Source organism: Salmo salar, chromosome 14 (genome assembly GCF_965601325.2).
Source record: "Salmo salar chromosome 14, fSalSal1, whole genome shotgun sequence".
NCBI lineage: Eukaryota > Metazoa > Chordata > Actinopteri > Salmoniformes > Salmonidae > Salmo > Salmo salar.
The window spans coordinates 75180165-75199581 of record NC_138304.1 but is presented as its reverse complement, the minus strand read 5'-3'; the positions used below and the strand labels follow the sequence as shown (position 1 = coordinate 75199581).

Here is a 19417-nt window from a genome sequence, read left to right as displayed (position 1 = left end):
GATCTTGACATACATGTGTGTGGACATGTGTGAAGGCGTCCTAGGTTTGTGTAGCTTGGAAGCAATTTGGACCATAATGCACTGATTCACTATGACTGGCTGTAAGGAAGGGGAGAAAAAAATAGTAAAAAGAAAAAAATATGTCTTCAAAGGCGCTAGCACCTAGCACTACAAAAATAAAAATTTATATTAAAAAATCCCTTCAATCTTGTCACTGGATATGCCGTACGTGTCCTCAGACACCCACTTCCAAGGAACTGCAACACAATTCCAAGAATATTCCAGGGAGTTATGGTCCGGCCTCCGATTTTCATTCTATGTTGTTACTGACAATGGTAGCAATGCCCTCAACAGGGTGCCATCTGACTCTGCATTTAGCCATGTCTCTTTTAGAATCACCATGTTCTTTCTCAAAGATTCAGTTATTTTGATCTTTCCAATGTTCATGATAGAATGAATCGTGTGGTGTAAAGTACTAATCAGCATGGCTGCTTTTAGTTCTATTCAAAGTCAATTAAAAAAGCTTTTTTGTGTCCTGTAGATTTCCTCGCTATGTTATTACTATGGTATTGTGGAATCTTCTTTGTAATAATCTTGTAAATAAGGTAAAAATACATCAAATAAGTTATACCCAATATTTAATGACATTGTAAGTACACAATAAAATGTAATGATTTAGGAGTAATACATCAGCATTGCTCACCACGGCAACTTGTGAATAGTGGTGGACACTACAGAAAATACTTTGTTGTTGACAAACATATTACGAGAGGCTAGGCTAGTGCACGGGTCGTGCGATTTTGCTACATTATTTAAATATATTGCCCTAAACACATCTCCTATTGAAAATCCCTAGGGACGTACAGACAGCCACCATCTTGTTTCCCAGTTGAACCCTATGTGATAGGGCGTTTGCGTTGAGTCATCAGGGTCATTCAGCAACAATTATAGTTATGATGTAAGTTTATGGAGCCACACACTGACAACACCACGTGCGTGTGCGTGTGTATGTGAGTTTGCGTGTGTGATTGCTTGCGTGTGTGTTTGCATGCGTGCGTGCATGCATATGTATGTGTTTGTATACCAGTGTATGTATTTGCGATGTGCATGCATGTATGTATGTGTGAGCTGCATGTGACTGCCTTCCTTTGGGCTGACAAGAAAGCAAACAGCACGATGTGTGCTTTGGTGTAATATGGATAATATCGCATAACATATGATATGTGTATCTAGATACATTTTCCATAATAAACACATGTGAAATAGCACCTCAATTAAAATATAGGCCTACAATATTGCAGAGCTTCACTTTCGGTCCATATGATCGTCGCATAAATATTATAACACATTTTCAATGCCATGCATATTATGAAAGTTAAAAACACAGGAGAGAACAAGGAGGACCTAATTATTTTACATCTTACTTTGAACACAGCACAATGCATTGGGAAAATGTCATACACTCAGGGCTTTTTAGCTAACAAAAAACCTATGAACTCTAAATTAAACACATTATTTAGCAGGCATATTTTGTGCAAGTTCCTCGGGAATGTCAAATGACAATCACTTTGAGTTAAAGTTGAACTGCATTGTTATTGAGCAAGAGGAGGAAAGCATTGTCGAGAAGTGTTTTCATTCTGTATGAACCATTACGAACCCGTGGTAAAACCTCTCCTGAACAGGTTTTTGCCTTGAAAAATACATTTTGCGTAGTGTTCTGTTATCGTCAGAGCATTCACTAGTGAATAACGGGCAACAAATTAAGCTCTACACAATAAATGTAATACACTATGCTACACAGTTTTGGTTGAATAGTTTGTCATATTTCTAATAGCCTAACTTCTAAATTCTGTCAACTGGTCTATACCTAAATTACACCAAAAATACCAGCAATCGCATACAGAAAGAAAGAATCCAAACAAGAAGACAACACAAGACGCTGGTATGCTAAACTGCACACTGGACAGGGAGTACAACTAAGGCAGGGTGAAAGGTTGCATGGATCAACATCGGCTCAAATATATATAATATATATATATATATATAATTCCATAAGGTATACATCTGTATTAAGTAGCACAAAACATATATTCATTGTTTTTGACTGTTGACCAAAAAGGTTTTATGTCACTTAGCTTAACACAGCTCATGGGTATCCTATGTTAAATTACACGGTCAAAATAATAATAATAATAACAACAACAATAATAACAACAACAACTGTGTAAAATAATGTCGTTTAAGAATATGAAATTACAGTTCAAATGTTCCAATAGTCAAACTGAACACTTACAACTGTAAAACGCAGCTAGAGAAGTCGTATAATCTTTCAAAACTCAGGAGGCCTATTCACTACGAAAAAGCTCCTATAACACCGAGCTCTGTCCATAATGTGCATAAAACCCTCGCCTGTCCTTGTCAGCTCTACTTCCCGAAGCACTCACTATCTGACTGAAGATTAGTGACGTGAGAAACATCAATCGCGACAGGCATGCCGAGGTAGATGGAGGGATGTACTTGGAAATATTGCCACATTATTAGCCCCCTCCGACCACCACATATGATCAGTTTGATAACACGTTGGCAATGTCTCAAGAATGTCGCACAGTGAGAAGTAAGGATTTTATTTTAGTGGATAAAACGATGACAGTAGTCTCTTGATTAATCATTTGTTACTTTTTGACTTGAGAAAAATATCTAACATAAAAAAAAAGAGTGAAGTCGTGCGGCGTGAAACTTGAACAGATAGAGGCTAACATATAGTGCACATTCCGAGAACTCACCCAGGGTCAGTTTTAAGCAAGGTTCGTCTGCCGGCCGCCCGGGCGTTGGAAAGTTAATCCGTCTCTCAAAGACGCATCCATGCGCCCGAGAATTTGTATAGAGTTGGTGCATTTGCAAGAACCAGAGGCCGTGGTGGTGATGGAAGCTGGGCTGCGCTGGGAAATTCTCCCAAATATCCGCTGCATGGGGTGATGGGTAGAGACGTGCGTATACACTGCTGAGCAACGTAACACAGCTTCAATGTCACCCAAGTTATAGGCTAGCCTAATTAGCGCCATCAAAAGTGCATTAGGTAACAGATGCACTCACACAGTAGCTAAAGAGCGCCTCATAAAAAAGAAAAGGAAAACTAACTGCACGGTCAATTGGGGTTCTCTTGATGTCGTAGGTATATAATACTTTCAACAGCTTGGCTATCAGTTATTGTACAAATAGCCATTCTTCCTCGGTGCAGTCGGGCAGAATCAGTTGTATCAGCATGTTAATAACATAGTGAATGTTAGAAATTGATGAATAAGTAATGAATAGGGATGGAGTGCAGTGCACTGTTGCAGTCACAGTGGACTTGTGCACTCGGCGCCCCTCCCCTTCCCATGCGAAATAGTCACTTCTTAGCAAGGTGTAGCGAATCAATCTGCAACTTTCAATGCCCATTTTTAAGGGTGTCACTGAAGAGGTAAAAATGCTAAATACCTTTACAGAAGCTCTGCAATCTAATATATGGCCTAAAAAGTTCAAGAAAGAATGCATTTCAGAAGAGAAAAGAATAGCAGAACAGATAGCCTACAGAATATCCTGTCACTGTTCTTTTCTGTTTTTATTTATTTATTTATTATCAGTTATTTCTATTTTGCAGTCCATGCAAAACGAAGGCAGTAATAACCTAAGACATAGGCCTACGTGTTGGCTTACTGTCTCGTGTGCTAAAGACGAATTTGAAAACGAACCATCGTAATGCATGGACGTGGAGACACTTTATTCAGCAGAGCACTGCATTGGACAGGGGCTGTTCTATAATCCTGTTATAGAAAATAATGGAGAGAAAAAAACGGAACAATTAAAAAGATTGACACGGTGGGCTCTGACTGTCAGAGTGACGCGTCCAGAGGGGTGGAGTAACGGAGAGGCAGGAAAGGCAACTCGATGTGTCTGTCTATCAGTTGAGCCTGTCTGATCAGTCGCGCATCCCCCCCAATGTGCGATACATATTTCTCACTGCGGAGACGAGACCCCCGCTTCGCCATCTGGAGTAAAACATAAGCAATAGGTCCACATTCGTATCCTTTCGTGGAGTAGCTGTTGGCGTTTCGTTTGTTTAGGAAAAGTCTTTGGAGCAGTAATACATCAACTGTCCACATGAAAGCCGAAAGGACATCATTTTTGTGAGTATCGTCGGAATAGGCTATCCGAATCGAGCTCTGGGTGTTTCGGTCGCTTGAAGAGAGACAGAAAGTAGCTTGTTGGCGGCACAGCCGTTTGAGCTTTCTGCCGTGGCTATCATGACTGACACGGACTGATTGACATAACCCTCTAATGTCCATATCCCATCTCTCTCTCCCATTTTGTGTCGACTTGCAGAGATTGAACAACTGAACAGCACCTGTGCGGAAACACAGTCTGGAACGTTATCCATCGCCGTGGAAGTTTGTGATACATTGAAAGACTTCTTTGTTACTTTCTACGCGAAAAAATCGGTTATAAAGTGTCGTTCTAGGGGTGGAATCCTTTCTTTCGTGGAAGCACGGCGGGATTGAAGAGGCTTTGGCTGCTGTCCACGTTCTCCACGGTTATACTGAAACCTAAACGGAGGTCTTGCTATTTTTGATCATCATGCAATGAGTTATTACTCTGTTTCTACTCAAAACATCCATAGAGAAACATCTTTTTGTTTAGAGATATGCTATTGGGTTCTTGACATTTGCCAAACAATTGCGGAAAGATTAATTCGGTTTTTATAAAAAAATAATACTTTCACCGACGCTCAGACTTCCTTTGCCAGTCAAAGAACGGGAATCGACATTTCTATTCCGATTCTATTGAAGAGAAGGACAAAACGACGAGATATTTGCTTTGATTTCGTTGCACTGGTTTCCTCTTGGGTCGTCTTTTATTTTGGTCTCTGCATGAAAAGTCAAGCGGAAAGTCTACCAGCAGCATGCCGAGGAGAAAGCAGCAAGCGCCAAGGCGGTCCGTAGGTAAGCACAACCCTGAAGTCTATATCCTCAAGTTCGCCTTTTCCCATCCTTATTTAAAATAGCCCTAAATAGACACACATTCATAACGGAAATATAGCCTTCTGTGTTATACATATTTAGCTTACAATCAAAAGGAGATAAACGTAACACCTTTTTTCAAATTGGCCAGAAAAAAAGTATTTGCCAGCCTGTAGATCATGGAAATACTTTCCAGTTTCCTGTCACAGGTTAAAATGCACATATAGGTTGTCAAAACCCATCGGCCTATTGAACTTTCACACACAGAGATAATAGACCCAATGCAATTGAACGTGTGTTCCCTCATTTTATCTAGTGTTTGAGTCTCTGTATTCCACTCGTGGATTGCCATCCTTGATTTGATGCCTGATTGATCGCCTGTCATGCGACTGCCTTTGATCTATTCATTCCTTATAATAATCAGTAAATCATTCACCATGGAAACGCGCATGCGCTTGACAGCTTGAGCCACTCAAAGGACAACTTTGGCCCCTGTCGAGAAGCAGGAGAAAAGACTAATTGAAAGCTAAGTTCCCAAGCAGGGGTAAATACTTTGAGATTAATGACCACGGGGGAGGGACAAGGGAAGGAGGCGGAGGGAGGCTGCTGGGGCGTGTCAAGATCAGAAAGTAACACCCCAATACTCTTAAGAGTATGTTGACAATACTCCAGACTCACTAGGCTACTCCAGACTCTCTAGGCTACTCCAGACTCTCTAGGCTGCTCTGTCCTGATTCACTAGGCTACTCTACCAATTTTACTCACCTAGATTATATTTGAGGTTATAGTAGCCAATGCAGAGTGCACACTTTTTGTTTTCAGCTTTGATAGTGCGTCAAACATCTCATTCCAAAATCATATGCATTGATATGGAGTTGGTCCCCCCTTTGCTGCTATAACAGCATCCTCTCTTCTGGGAAGGCTTTCAACTAGATGTTGGAGCATTGCTGCGGGGACTTGCTTCCATTCAGCCACAAGAGCATTAGTGATGTCAGGCACTGATGTTGGGCGATTAGGCCTGGCTCACAGTCGGCGTTCCAGTTTATTCCAAAGGTGTTCAATGGGGTTGAGGTCTGGGCAGGCCAGTCAAGTTCTTCCACCCCGATCTTGACAAACCATTTCTGTATGGCCTCGCATTGTGCTCGGGGACATTGTCATGCTGAATCAGGAAAGGGCCTTCCCTTAAACTGTTGACACAAAGTTGGAAGCAGAGAATTGTCTAGAATGTAATTGTTTGCTGTAATGTTAAGATTTCCCTTTACTGGAACTAAGGGGGGGGGGCTAGCCCAAACCATGAAAAACAGACCTAGACCATTATTTCTGCTCCACCAGACTTTACAGTTGGCACTATGCATTGGGGCAGTAAGCGTTCTCCTGGCATCCTCCAAATTCAGATTCGTCCGCCAGACTGCCAGATAGTGAAGTGTGATTCTTCACTCCAGAGAATGTATTTCCACTGCTCCAGAGTCCAATGGTGGCGAGCTTTACACCACTCCAGCCGACGCTTGGCATTGCGCATGGTGATTTTAGGCTTGTGTGCGGTTGCTCGGCCATGGAAACCCTCTTCATGAAGCTCCCAAAGAACAGTACTTGTGCTGGCGTTGTGTCCAGAGGCAGTTTGGAACTCGGTAGTGAGTGTTGCAACCGAGTACAGATGATTTTTACGTGCTTCAGCACTCGAGGGTCCCGCTCTGCGAGCTTGTGTGGCCTACCACTTCACAGCTGAGCCGTTGTTGCTCCTAGACGTTTCCACTTTACAATAACAGCACTTACAGATGAGCTGGGCAGCTCCAGCAGGGCAGACATTTGACTAACTGACTTGTTGGAAAGATAGCATCCTATGATGGTGCCACGTTGAAAGTCACTGAGCTGTTCAGTAAGGCCAATGTTTGTCTATAGAGATTGCATGGCTGTGTGCTCGATTTTATACACCTGTCAGCAACGGGTGTGGCTGAAATAGCCAAATCAACTAATTTGAAGGGCTGTCCACATACTTTTGTTTATATAGTGTATATTTTTGGTGAGATGCACAAAGATTTCTTTGACACTTAGGTATTTTTATGAAGTATCATGAAAGAAGACCAGAGTTGAGCTTGTCATTTTGGAGGTGTTTTTTCTTAGAACAGTGAATGATTGACAGGGATTTCCACCAGTCACCTAATGAGAAAACTGCCTTTGAAGTTCAGGCATTACCGACTGCTGCTGAACAAAACAGTTCTAGAATATTAAACAGACTTTGGAAATGTGAAGTTAAGCAGGTTGGGAAGGAGAGACTTTGAACTCTGTGGGGCTGTGATTTCAGCTTGACTGCAGAGATATAAATGTGAGGATATTCTGATATTAATACGTAATATGGATAAACTAGTAAAAAAAATGGTAACCTATGAAAAACCTATGAAAAGAAGGGTTTTTGTCACTACGCATGTAAGCTACAGTCAACTCCTAATAAATACAATGGCTTGAGACTGTCGTGAATACATTGTACTAAATTGGACCATGCAACTACCCACAGCAAAAACATTATTTGGGACTGGTAAACTGCACTGCACGTCATTATGGTATGCACGTATCCAATGTGCACACTTAACAGGAGGGGAATATATTGCATGCTTTAGCCTAGTTTTACCATGCACTGAGTTGTACAAAATGCTGCTGAATTATCTGACCCAGCAGCTTGTGCACTTAACCGACCATCGGCTCCCTGCTCGACTCCCATCCAGCTTTTGAATATTGATTTAATTGTCTGTTTAGTGAAAGGCACATGCATCACTGGCAGTAATGTTCAATCAAAAGTTGGCAGGCATCGTCTTTCCATTATTTCCAGTGCGTGACATATGGTGGTCTCCGTCAATACACTGTGACAAGAACTAGTTAGTGTGTTTGTGTGACAGAGAGACTCCTTCCTTACTGAAAAAAATGCACCCCTACCACACACGCACGCACACACACACAGACAACTCAAAACACATATTTTAAGTTAAATTAAAATCTTGACACAAACACACACTGCAGTCAGGGAAAGAAGAATGCGAAAACAACTAGCCTAATTTTACTGAAAGACGATTGAATATCACTGTTTTAAAATGGAGGTCTCTGCCTTAATGGTGATTTCTAGCCCCTCGGAGGGCGCTGTACCTTGTTTCTATAACGGCCAGTTACTGTACATCAAGCTCCCCTCCATTTGGAACAACATAGCTGCATCTGTTAGTTTTGGCAGTTCCGTTCGATGCGGTGCAATCCGAGCAGCAGCAATTTTTGCTGCAGTCATTTGATCTCCGGGAGGGTGCTTCATTCTCATTTTGGGTGTGTTTTTATTTTGTTAGACGCTCATATTTGGAGTGACTTGCAAGTCCAGGGTAGGCTTACTGTACTTCATACATTTTCAAGCCAGAGATAAACAATCGGTAGCCTATGTAACGCAAGTGTCGTTATATAAGAGAGTACTACTTTTCTTTACAAATGGGTCCAGAGAAGCTTTGTTACACTAAATGACCAAAAGTATGTGCACACCTGCTCGTCGAACAGCTCATTCCAAAATCATGGTTATTAATATGGAGTTGGTCCCCCCCTTCACTGCTATAACAGCCTCCACTCTTCTGTGAGGGCTTTCCACTAGATGTTAGAACATTGCTGTGGGGACTTACTTTCATTCAGCCACAAGAGCATTAGTCAGGTTAGGCATTGATGTTGGGCGATTAAGCCTGGCTCGCACTCGTCGTTCCAATTAATCCCGAAGGTGTTCGATGAGGTTGAGGTCAGGGCTCTGTGCAGGCCAATCAAGTTTTTCCACACCGAGCACAGAATCGTCTAGAATGTCATTGTATGCTGTAGTGTTAAGATTTCCCTTTACTGGAACTAAGGAGGGGGGCCTAGCCCGAACCATGAAAAACAGCCCCAGACCATTATTCCTCCTCCACCTTAGGCTTGTGTGCGGCTGCTCGACCATGGAAACCCATTTCATGAAGTTCCCGGACAAACAGTTCTTGTGCTGACGTTGCTTCCAAAGGCAATTTGGAACTCAGTAGTGAGTGTTGCAACCGAGGACAAACAATTTTTACGTGAGATGCGCTTCAGCACTCTGCAGTATGTGAGCTTGTGTGGCCTACCACTTCGCGGCTGAACCGTTGTTGCTCCTAGATGTTTCCACTTCACAATAACAGCACTTACAGTTGACCGGGGCAGCTCTAGCAAGGCAGAATATTGACGAACTAACATGTTGGAAAGGTGGCATCCTATGAAGTTGCCACTTTGAACGTCACGGAGCTCTTCAGTAAGCCCGTTCTACTGTCAATGTTTGTTTATGGAGATTGCATGGCGGTGTGCCTGATTTTATACACCTGTCAGTAACGGGTGTGGCTGAAATAGCCAAATTCACTCATTTGGAGGGGTGTCCACATGCTTTTGTGTATATGTAGTGGATTTTCATACTAGAGCTTATGGGTGACAAACTCTGACCTTTTGCCACTGTCGACAAATGCTACTTAAATATGTAATCAAAATATTTATATTGATATTTGTACTTTGATGCAACCTGTACTACAAGAGTGCAGAATGTCACATTTCACGTCATCACCAATGCCGAGATTCTCTCCAAGGGTGATAAGATATTGAGGCCTTGTCTTGTCTTGTTGTAATAGTACCATTTGCCACTTGCAATACAGTACGTGTTCATAAGTGTTGATTTGCAATACAATTATCTTCTATACCTCTACACGCAAAAATGTTATTGTACGACCTACCCAGGATAAACTCCATAATATTCAGATACTTATTCATCACCTCAACGACAAACAAGAAACTGCGACCAACACAAAACGCCTTTTCCATAAAATCACACCTTTTCCAGTGATGTTCTCCCCAGTCAAAAGGAGATGAGTCTCTTAATTATCAACCGAAAGAGAGGGGGGGGATAAAGTTAAGCTTCCTCCCTTCGCTCGACGTCAAGCGGGCGGCAGCTAGCGGCATCATTAGCCCGACTCCATAATTATCTGGGATGCTGACGGATCTAGTGACAGGGCCCCGCCGATTAATGCTGACAAATTCAGCAAGTGTCAAGTTCCGCAGCTGCCTTGATGTAATCAAGTTGATATTAACCCAGGTCCCCACACACAGACACGTTCGGTCGCGCACACACACACACCTCCAGTCGCAGTATTAACTCAATTATTTAGAAGGGGTGTGGGGGGCAGCAGACAAATGGACTACCTGGCTAATCAATTCGAAGTTGCGGAGGCAATATAACACTGCTAGATAATGGCTGCGGTGATCCTCAGACCTAAGCTGAGTTTCCATGAGTCTTGTAGAAGTGTCCTATAACAGGGATGGTTTAGGCGTCAGTACATTGTATAGGTTGCATTGCATATTGTCTTGCATCACCTCGATATCTATCTTCCGTCTGTACAGTTTGTTTATATAGTGGGGGGGGGGGGGTTCCATTACGAACGGATGTAAGCTATATGTTGCTTACTTTTTGGTGTTTCTCTTCCTGTGTTTTCAGACTAAACGTTTGGTAGCCCTCAGGTTGTCAGACATTGCAGGTTATCAGACGTTGCATCTCTTAACCTAAGCTGTGGTATGTGTGTGTGTGTCTGTGCGAGTCTGTGTGTAGCTGCCACTGTCTCGTTACCCAAGCTATAGTTACCTAAGCTATATGCAAAGTTTCATTAACAGTTGATATTGACTCTTGTAGTCGATAGTCATGTTTGCCCCCTTATCCCTCAACGCAAATAGTTTCAATTTGCATCTGGGGTTGCAGCCAGGGGGCCTATAGGAAATCAAAGAGTTGCACACACACACACGCACACATACTCCCCTTCCTCATCTACATGGAGGTTAAGTGACAAATGAAGATCGATGACTGCTCTTATGGAAAAGAAAGAGTGGTGAAAAAAATATGCCTGGATTAAAAGAGTGCCAAGAGAGTGACGATGTGAAGCCGTCTGCCTCAGCAGCAGCGCCGCCGAGGTAAAACTATCCTTGGGTTTAACAAGCTTTTACGCAGCCGGGGAGAGCTGAGTTTCCATACACTCTGAGGGAGTTTTATTCTGTCTTTCTCGCATATACAGTACATGTCAAAAAGTTTGGGCACACCTACTCATTCCAGGGTTTTTCTTTGTTTTGACTATTTTCTACATTGGAAAATAATAGTGAAGACGTCAAAGCTATGAAATAGCACTAATGGAATCATGTAGTAACCAAAAAAGTGTTAAAGAAATACAAATATATGTTATATTAGAGATTCTTCAATGTAGCCACCCTTTGCCTCGATCACAGCTTTGCACACTCTTTGCATTCTCTCAACCAGCTTCATGGGGTGGCAAGTAGCCTAGTGGTTAGAGCATTGGGCCGGTAACCGAAAGGTTGCTAGATCGAATCCCTGAGCTGACAAGGTACAAATCTGTTGCTCTGGCACTTAACCCACTGCTCCTAGGCTGTCATTGTAAATAAGAATTTGTTGTTAACTGACTTGCCTAGTTAAATAAAAAAAAACATTAATGAGGTAGTCACCTGGAATGCATTTCAATTAACAGGTGTGCCTTGTTAATTTGTGGAATTTCTTCCCTTCTTAATACGTTTGAGCCAATCAGTTGTGTTGTGACAAGGTAGGGGTGGCATAGAGAAGCCCTATTTGGTAAAAGACCAAGTCCATATTATGGCAGGAACAGCTCAAATAAGCAAAGAGAAATAACAGTCCATAACTACTTTAAGATATGATGGTCAGCCAATCCGGAAAATTAAGAACTTTGAAAGTTTCTTCAAGTGCAGTCGCAAAAACCATCAAGCGCTATGATGAAACTGGCTCTCATGAGGACCACCACAGAAATGGAAGACCAAGAGATACCTCTGCTGCAGAGGATAAGTTCATTAGAGTTACCAGCCTCAGAAATTGCAGCCCAAATAAATGCTTGACAGAGTTCAAGTAACAGACACATCTCAACATCATCTGTTCAGAGGAGACTGCTTGAATCAGGCCATCATGGTCGAATTTCTACAAAGAAACACTACTAAATGACACCAATTAGAAAAAGCGACTTGCTTGGGCCAAGAAACACAAGCAATGGATAATCTGTCCTTTGGTCTGATGAGTCCAAATTTGATATTTTTGTTTCCAACCGCCGTGTCTTTGTGAGACGCAGAGTAGGTGAATGGATGATCTCGGAATGTGTAGTTCCCACCGTGAAGCATGGAGGAGGAGGTGTGATGGTGTGGGGATGCTTTGCTGGTGACACTGTCAATGATTTATTTAGAATTCAAGGCACACTTAACCAGCATGGCTACTACAGCATTCTGCAGCGATACGCCACCCCATCTGGTTTGCGCTTAGTGGGACTATCATTTGTTTTTCAACAGGACAATGACCCAATGCACCACCAGGCTGTGTAAGGACTATTTGAAGAAGGAGAGTGATGGAGTGCTGCATCAGATGACCTGGCCTCCACAATCACCAAACCTCAAGCCAATTGATATGGTTTGGGTTGAGTTGGACCGCGGAGTGAAGGAAAAGCAGCCAACAAGTGCTCAGCATATGTGGGAACTCCTTCAAGACTGTTGGAAAAGCATTCTAGGTGAAGCTGGTTGAGAGTGCCAAGTGTGCAAAGCTGTCATCAAGGCAACGAGTGGCTACTTTGAAGAATCTAAACTAGAAAATATATTTTTATTTGTTTAAATCTTTTTTACTACATTATTCCATATGTGTTATTTCATAGTTGTGATGTCTTCACTATTACTCAAAATAAAGAAAAACCCTTGAATGAGTAGGTTTGTCCAAACTTTTGACTGGTACTGTGTGATATACATCTGTCCTCTCATTTCTATCAGCATGAGACAGAGACGGAGAGAGAGTGAGACAGAGACAATACAATTAAATGGAAGAAAGGAAGAGTCATGACCTGGAGAGGAGGGAGAGTGGAAGTCCGGAGTACACTCTGAGGTCAATGTGTACTTTGGAGAGTCCCTGTCTGAACGGCCTCCATCAGTGTGTGTGTGTGTGTGTGTGTGTGTGTGTGTGTGTGTGTGTGTGTGGGGGGGGGGGGATTGTTAAGTGTTTGTGTGTGTGTTATTGTTTTTCCTCCTTTCCTATGTTTCCTTTGACTTGAGAGGATAAGGGTAGTTTATAGGCTCTCACTCTAGTCTTCTCTGAGCTTACATCAAGGTTTGTGTGTGTGCGTGCGTGAGGGAGAGTGCGCACCTGTGTCGGAGTAATGTGGGTGTTAACTGATAAGTGCCAGTCACATGGTGTTTTTGGAAAGGGTGTATGATGTTAGGCAGTCCTCTGTTTGTGTCGATTAGCTAGAACAACAGACTCTGTGAGGATTTCTCTGTGTACTGAATTACAGTGGCTGTGTCCAAATACCCATACTAGCCTCCTAAATAGTAGGCCGTTTGAGAATGGGGAAAAATAGTATGTGATTTTTTCAAAAATGCTGTAAATGTCTGGATGTCATACTCATTTCGGCTTCTCAATGAATTGTCAACTTTTTGTGAATTTCACACCCACAATGAATTCAACCCGGATAAAGTGAGGGCTTAGACATTCTATAGTTTTCTAAAAGTAGCCTGACGTGCCTTTACTGTAGCTAAATACTGTAGCTAACGTTAGCTGTGTGATTTAGCAGGAGTTGAAGTTAGCTCTATACCCAAAAGCTTGCTGTTGTTGATAGACAACTTCATGTTTAAACTAGCTAGCCAGTTATATATGCGAAGCCATAGCAAAGTAGTACGCTGCAGCCGTGGCATACTGCATACTTTTTTCCAAAACCTAAATAGTATGCGACGATGAGTACATACTATGCATTTTTAGTATGTAGTACGCTAGTTTGGGTATTCTGACTAGAGGTCGACTGATTATGATTTTTATTTTATTTATTTGTAATAATGACAATTACAACAATACTGAATGAACACTTATTTTAACTTAATATACTGCTAAAAAAAATAAAGGGAACACTTAAACAACACAATGTAACTCCAAGTCAATCACACTTCTTTGAAATCAAACTGTCCACTTAGGAAGCAACACTGATTGACAATACATTTCACATGCTGTTGTGCAAATGGAATAGACAACAGGTGGAAATTATAGGCAATAAGCAAGACACCCCCAATAAAGGAGTGGTTCAGCAGGTGGTGACCACTGACCACTTCTCAGTTCCTATGCTTCCTAGCTGATGTTTTGGTCACTTTTGAATGCTGGCGGTGCTTTCACTCTAGTGGTAGCATGAGACGGAGTCTACAACCCACACAAGTGGCTCAGGTAGTGCAGCTCATCCAGGATGGCACATCAATGCGAGCTGTGTCAAGAAGGTTTGCTGTGTCTGTCAGCGTAGTGTCCAGGGCATGGAGGTGCTACCAGGAGACAGGCCAGTACATCAGGAGACGTGGAGGAGGCCGTAGGACGGCAACAACCCAGCAGCAGGACCGCTACCTCCGCCTTTGTGCAAGGAGGAGCAGGAGGAGCACTGCCAGAGCCCTGCAAAATGACCTCCAGCAGGCCACAAATGTGCATGTGTCTGCTCAAACGGTCAGAAACAGACTCCATGAGGGTGGTATGAGAGCCCGACGTCCACAGGTGGGGGTTGTGCTTACAGCCCAACACTGTGCAGGACGTTTGGCATTTGTCAGAGAACACCAAGATTGGCAAATTCGCCACTGGCGCCCTGTGCTCTTCACAGATGAAAGCAGGTTCAATCTGAGCACGTGACAGATGTGACAGAGTCTGGAGACGCCGTGGAGAACGTTCTGCTGCCTGCAACATCCTCCAGCATGACCGGTTTGGCGGTGGGTCAGTCATGGTGTGGGGTGGCATTTCTTTGGGGGGCTGCACAGCCCTCCATGTGCTCGCCAGAGGTAGCCTGACTGCCATTAGGTACCGAGATGAGATCCTCAGACCCCTTGTGAGACCATATGCTGGTGCAGTTGGCCCTGGGTTCCTCCTAATGCAAGACAATGCTAGACCTCATGTGGCTGGAGTGTGTCAGCAGTTCCTGCAAGAGGAAGGCATTGATGCTATGGACTGGCCCGCCCGTTCCCCAGACCTGAATCCAACTGAGCACATCTGGGACATCATGTCTCGCTCCATCCACCAACGCCACGTTGCACCACAGACTGTCCAGGAGTTGGCGGATGCTTTAGTCCAGGTCTGGGAGGAGATCCCTCAGGAGACCATCCGCCACCTCATCAGGAGCATGCCCAGGCGTTGTAGGGAGGTCATACAGGCACGTGGAGGCCACACACACTACTGAGCCTCATTTTGACTTGTTTTAAGGACATTACATCAAAGTTGGATCAGCCTGTAGTGTGGTTTTCCACTTTAATTTTGAGTGTGACTCCAAATCCAGACCTCCATGGGTTGATAAATTGGATTTCCATTGATTATTTTTGTGTGATTTTGTTGTCAGCACATTCAACTATGTAAAGAAAAAAGTATTTAATAAGATTATTTCTTTCATTCAGATCTAGGATGTGTTGTTTAAGTGTTCCCTTTATTTTTTTGAGCAGTGTATAATACATCAATAAAATCAATTTAGCCTCATATAAATAATGAAACATGTTCAATTTGGTTTAAATAATGCAAAAACAAAGTGTTGGAGAAGAAAGTAAAAGTGCAATATGTGCCATGTAAAAAAGCTAACGTTTAAGTTCCTTGCTCAGAACATGAGAACATATGAAAGCTGGTGGTTCCTTTTAACATGATTCTTCAATATTACCAGGTAAGAAGTTTTAGGTTGTAGTTATTATAGGAATTATAGGACTATTTCTCTCTATACCATTTGTATTTCATACACCTTTGACTATTGGATGTTCTTATAGGCACTTTAGTATTGCCAGTGTAACAGTATAGCTTGCGTCCCTCTCCTCGCCCCTACCTGGGCTCGAACCAGGAACACATCGACAACAGCCACCCTCGATGCATCGTTACCCATCGCTCCACAAAAGCCGCGGCCCTTGCAGAGCAAGGGGAACAACTACTCCAAGTCTCAGAGCGAGTGACGTCACCGATTGAAACGCTGTTAGCGCGCACCCCGCTAACTAGCTAGCCATTTCACATCGGTTACACCAGCCTAATCTCGGGAGTTGATAGGCTTGAAGTCATAAACAGCTCAATGCATGAAGCATTGCGAAGAGCTGCTGGCAAACGCATGAAAGTGCTGTTTGAATGAATGCTTACGAGCCTGCTGCTGCCTACCATCGCTCAGTCAGACTGCTCTATCAAATATCAAATCATAGACTTAATCATAACAACACACAGAAATACGAGCCTTTGGTCATTACATTTTTTACATTTTAGTCATTTAGCAGACACTCTTATCCAGAGCGACTTACAGTTGTGAATGCATACATTTCATTTCTTTTTTTTCTTTTTTGTACTGGCCCCCCGTGGGAATCGAACCCACAACCCTGGCGTTGCACACACCATGCTGGCATTGCAAACACCATGCTCTACCAACTGAGCCACAGGGAAGACAGGGAAGTCATTAATATGGTCGAATCCGGAAACTATAATTTCGAAAACAAAACGTTTATTCTTTCAGTGAAATACGGAACCGTTCCGTATTTTCTCTAACGGGTGGCATCCCTAAGTCAAAATATTGCTGTTACATTGTACAACCTTCAATGTTATGTCATAATTATGTACAATTCTGGCAAATGAATTACGGTCTTTGTTAGGAATAAATGGACTTCACACAGTTCGCAATGAGCCAGGCGGCCCAAACTGCTGCATATACCCTGACTGCTTGCACGGAACGGAAGAGAAGTGACACAATTTCCCTAATTATAAGACATTCATGTTAGCAGGCAATATTAACTAAGTATGCAGGTTTAAAAATATATACTTGTGTATTGATTTTAAAGAAAGGCATTGATGTTTATGGTTAGGTTTGGTGCAACGACAGTGCTAAATCATCACCCGTTTGGCGAAGTAGGCTGTGATTCAATGAGAAATTAACAGGCACCGCATCGATTATATGCAGCGCAGGACATGCTAGATAAACTAGTAATATCATCAACCATGTGTAGTTAACTAGTGATTATGTGAAGATTGTTTGTTTTTTATTAGTTTAATGCTAGCTTTAATTCTTGCTGCCCTCGCGTAACAGGTAGTCAGCGTGCCACGCAGGCTCCTCGTGGAGTGCAATGTAAGGCAGGTGGTTAGAGCGTTGGACTAGTAACTCGAAGGTTGCAAAAACGAATCTCCGAGCTGACAAGGTAAAAATCTGTCGTTCTGCACCTGAACAGTGCAGTTAACCCACCGTTCCTAGGCCGTCATTGAAAATAAGAATGTGTTCATAACTGACTTGCCTAGTTAAATAAAGGTGTAAAAAAATCATTAAAACATTTTTTTTAATCGGTGTCCAAAAATACCGATTTCCGATTGTTAGGAAAACTTGAAATCGGCCCTAATTAATCGGCCATTCCGATTAATCGGTTGACCTCTAATTCTGACACGGCCAGTACGTGACAGAGTTTGATTCATTTTTCTTTTGTTTTTACAAACCATTACAATTTTATGAGTAAAGGATTGATAAACCTGTGAAGAGCTCGTTTAGTGCATTTGGCGCAAGCGCAATGTTTTATTTTATATATTGGACAGTGAGTTTCAGCCTGCTTTTTTTGGACCATATTTAGCATGTATTATTTCATCTGAATGACCAATTAGCAAGAAACAAAAAGCAGCTCTCTGATATCCAACTCTAACTGCCTTTCAGAAGAAATCAACATCCGGGAGCTTTGTGTAGCTCCTCCCCTAACTTATCAACTGCCTGTTTTCCACTTCCTATCTTAACCTCTCTGTACAAAACAAAACAAAATCACACAAATAAAAATCCTCTTTATTACCTTAGCAGAAGCTTTGGACACTAATGTAGTAGAGTGAATTAAAGGGTGAGTGGAGGGAAGAGAGTGAAAAAAGTAGTGAAAAAGAAAGAGCGGGGGGGCGGGGGACTGCAAGGAAAAGGTATTAAAAGTGACAGATGAACAGGAGTGGGGAGAAATTCTCCCGCAGCAGCTGTGACTGCCGCCATTACCCTGACAGGTGTCAATTAAGAATTACTGGCGAGGCCCCCAGTCATTTCTACTACCCCCCCACTACAAAACACCCAGCCCAGCTGTGTTGCGTGCAAGAGAAATAACACTTTACCCTTGTCGCTGTGTTAGCACTGTTAGCACGTAGCCACAGCCCCCCATTGAAATTGAGCCGTCGGGCGGCGGGGTAGCCTCGTTAATCGATAACCAGTGTATTAGCAATTATTCTCCCCATTGATTTACGAGGGCCAGCGACTCCCGCCGCGCTGTTATTAGCCCTTGACTAGATGTGTCTGCACTACACACGTGCACACAGATACATACTCACACACACACACACACACACACACACACACACACACACACACACACACACACACCCCCCCTCACTCCTGCAAACTCTGTCCTGCCTCTGTTGCCAGGTGGATATATGTTGGACACACACACACACACTGTCCTACAGCTGTTGCTAGGTGGATATATGTTCCCTTAGAGGCAGTGGGATCTAGAACAATCTCTCTCTCTCTTTCTCTCACACACTCTCTCTTATCACAGGCCCCCCATTTTACGCTGAGGAGCACTAACACCCTTGGGCAAGCTGAGGGTAGGAGAGGGAGGGGGGAAATGAAATACAGGCCCATTTCAGGTAGTCATTTCTGTGTGTGTGTGTGCGTGTGCGTGCGTGCTCTGGATGGATGCTTTTGATAGGGTAGCGTGTATTAACGACTACTTGAAGGTGGCAACAGTGTTCCATGTTAGCTAGTGTAATCATGCTAACATGGAATCAAGCCACGTCATGAACAGCCAATTGACACTTGGGAAGTTTCATGACATCAGCAGCAGTTTCCTCATGCTTAGATAGCACAAAGACTAAGGATTGAAGGGTGTTGGCATTTAATGCTCCAAATAAATTGTGCCAGAACATTCCTCAGGATTCATTTGGCTTCAGCATTGATCAAATATCAGATTCTCTTCCTATCACTCAGAGTACATTGCTGTGTCAACAAGGGCCATTTTTTCCCAGACCCAGATTAAGCCTCCATTAAAATTGCCTTTAGTCCAGAAGACCAGTCCCAAAATACTTTGTCTGAGTGCATTTCAATTAGCCAGGCCCAGTGAAAAATATTATGTTGAACCCCTAATCAGTGACTTGTTACACAGACTTCCATCTATAAGGCTTTCCAGACACACCAGGGGTATCAACAAGCCATAAGCATGTGTGACTAAACTGCCATACTTGGAGAAACATCCCGTAACAACAACACATTTGACAGAAAAGTCAAACGTACTGCTTTACAAGACGTTGTTGTATCGTTCGTCTCATTAAAGTTTCACTTGAAATGTGTTAACCCCTTGCGTTTTGTTTCCCCTACCTTACTTGTTGGGGTTGAGATGTT

The 19417-nt window shown here is 42.8% G+C and overlaps 1 protein-coding gene across 1 annotated transcript in view; it reads left to right on the top strand.

Moving 5' to 3' along the window:
- Nucleotides 1–3986: 3986 nt before the first annotated feature.
- Nucleotides 3987–19417, top strand: part of LOC106569864 (teashirt homolog 1) — a 35531-nt gene continuing 20100 nt past the window's right edge. Inside the window, exon 1 of the mRNA XM_014141542.3 lies at nucleotides 3987–4979. Coding sequence (XP_013997017.3) covers nucleotides 4940–4979 — 40 coding nt within the window. The 5' untranslated portion in view covers nucleotides 3987–4939. The remainder of the gene's footprint in view (nucleotides 4980–19417) is intronic.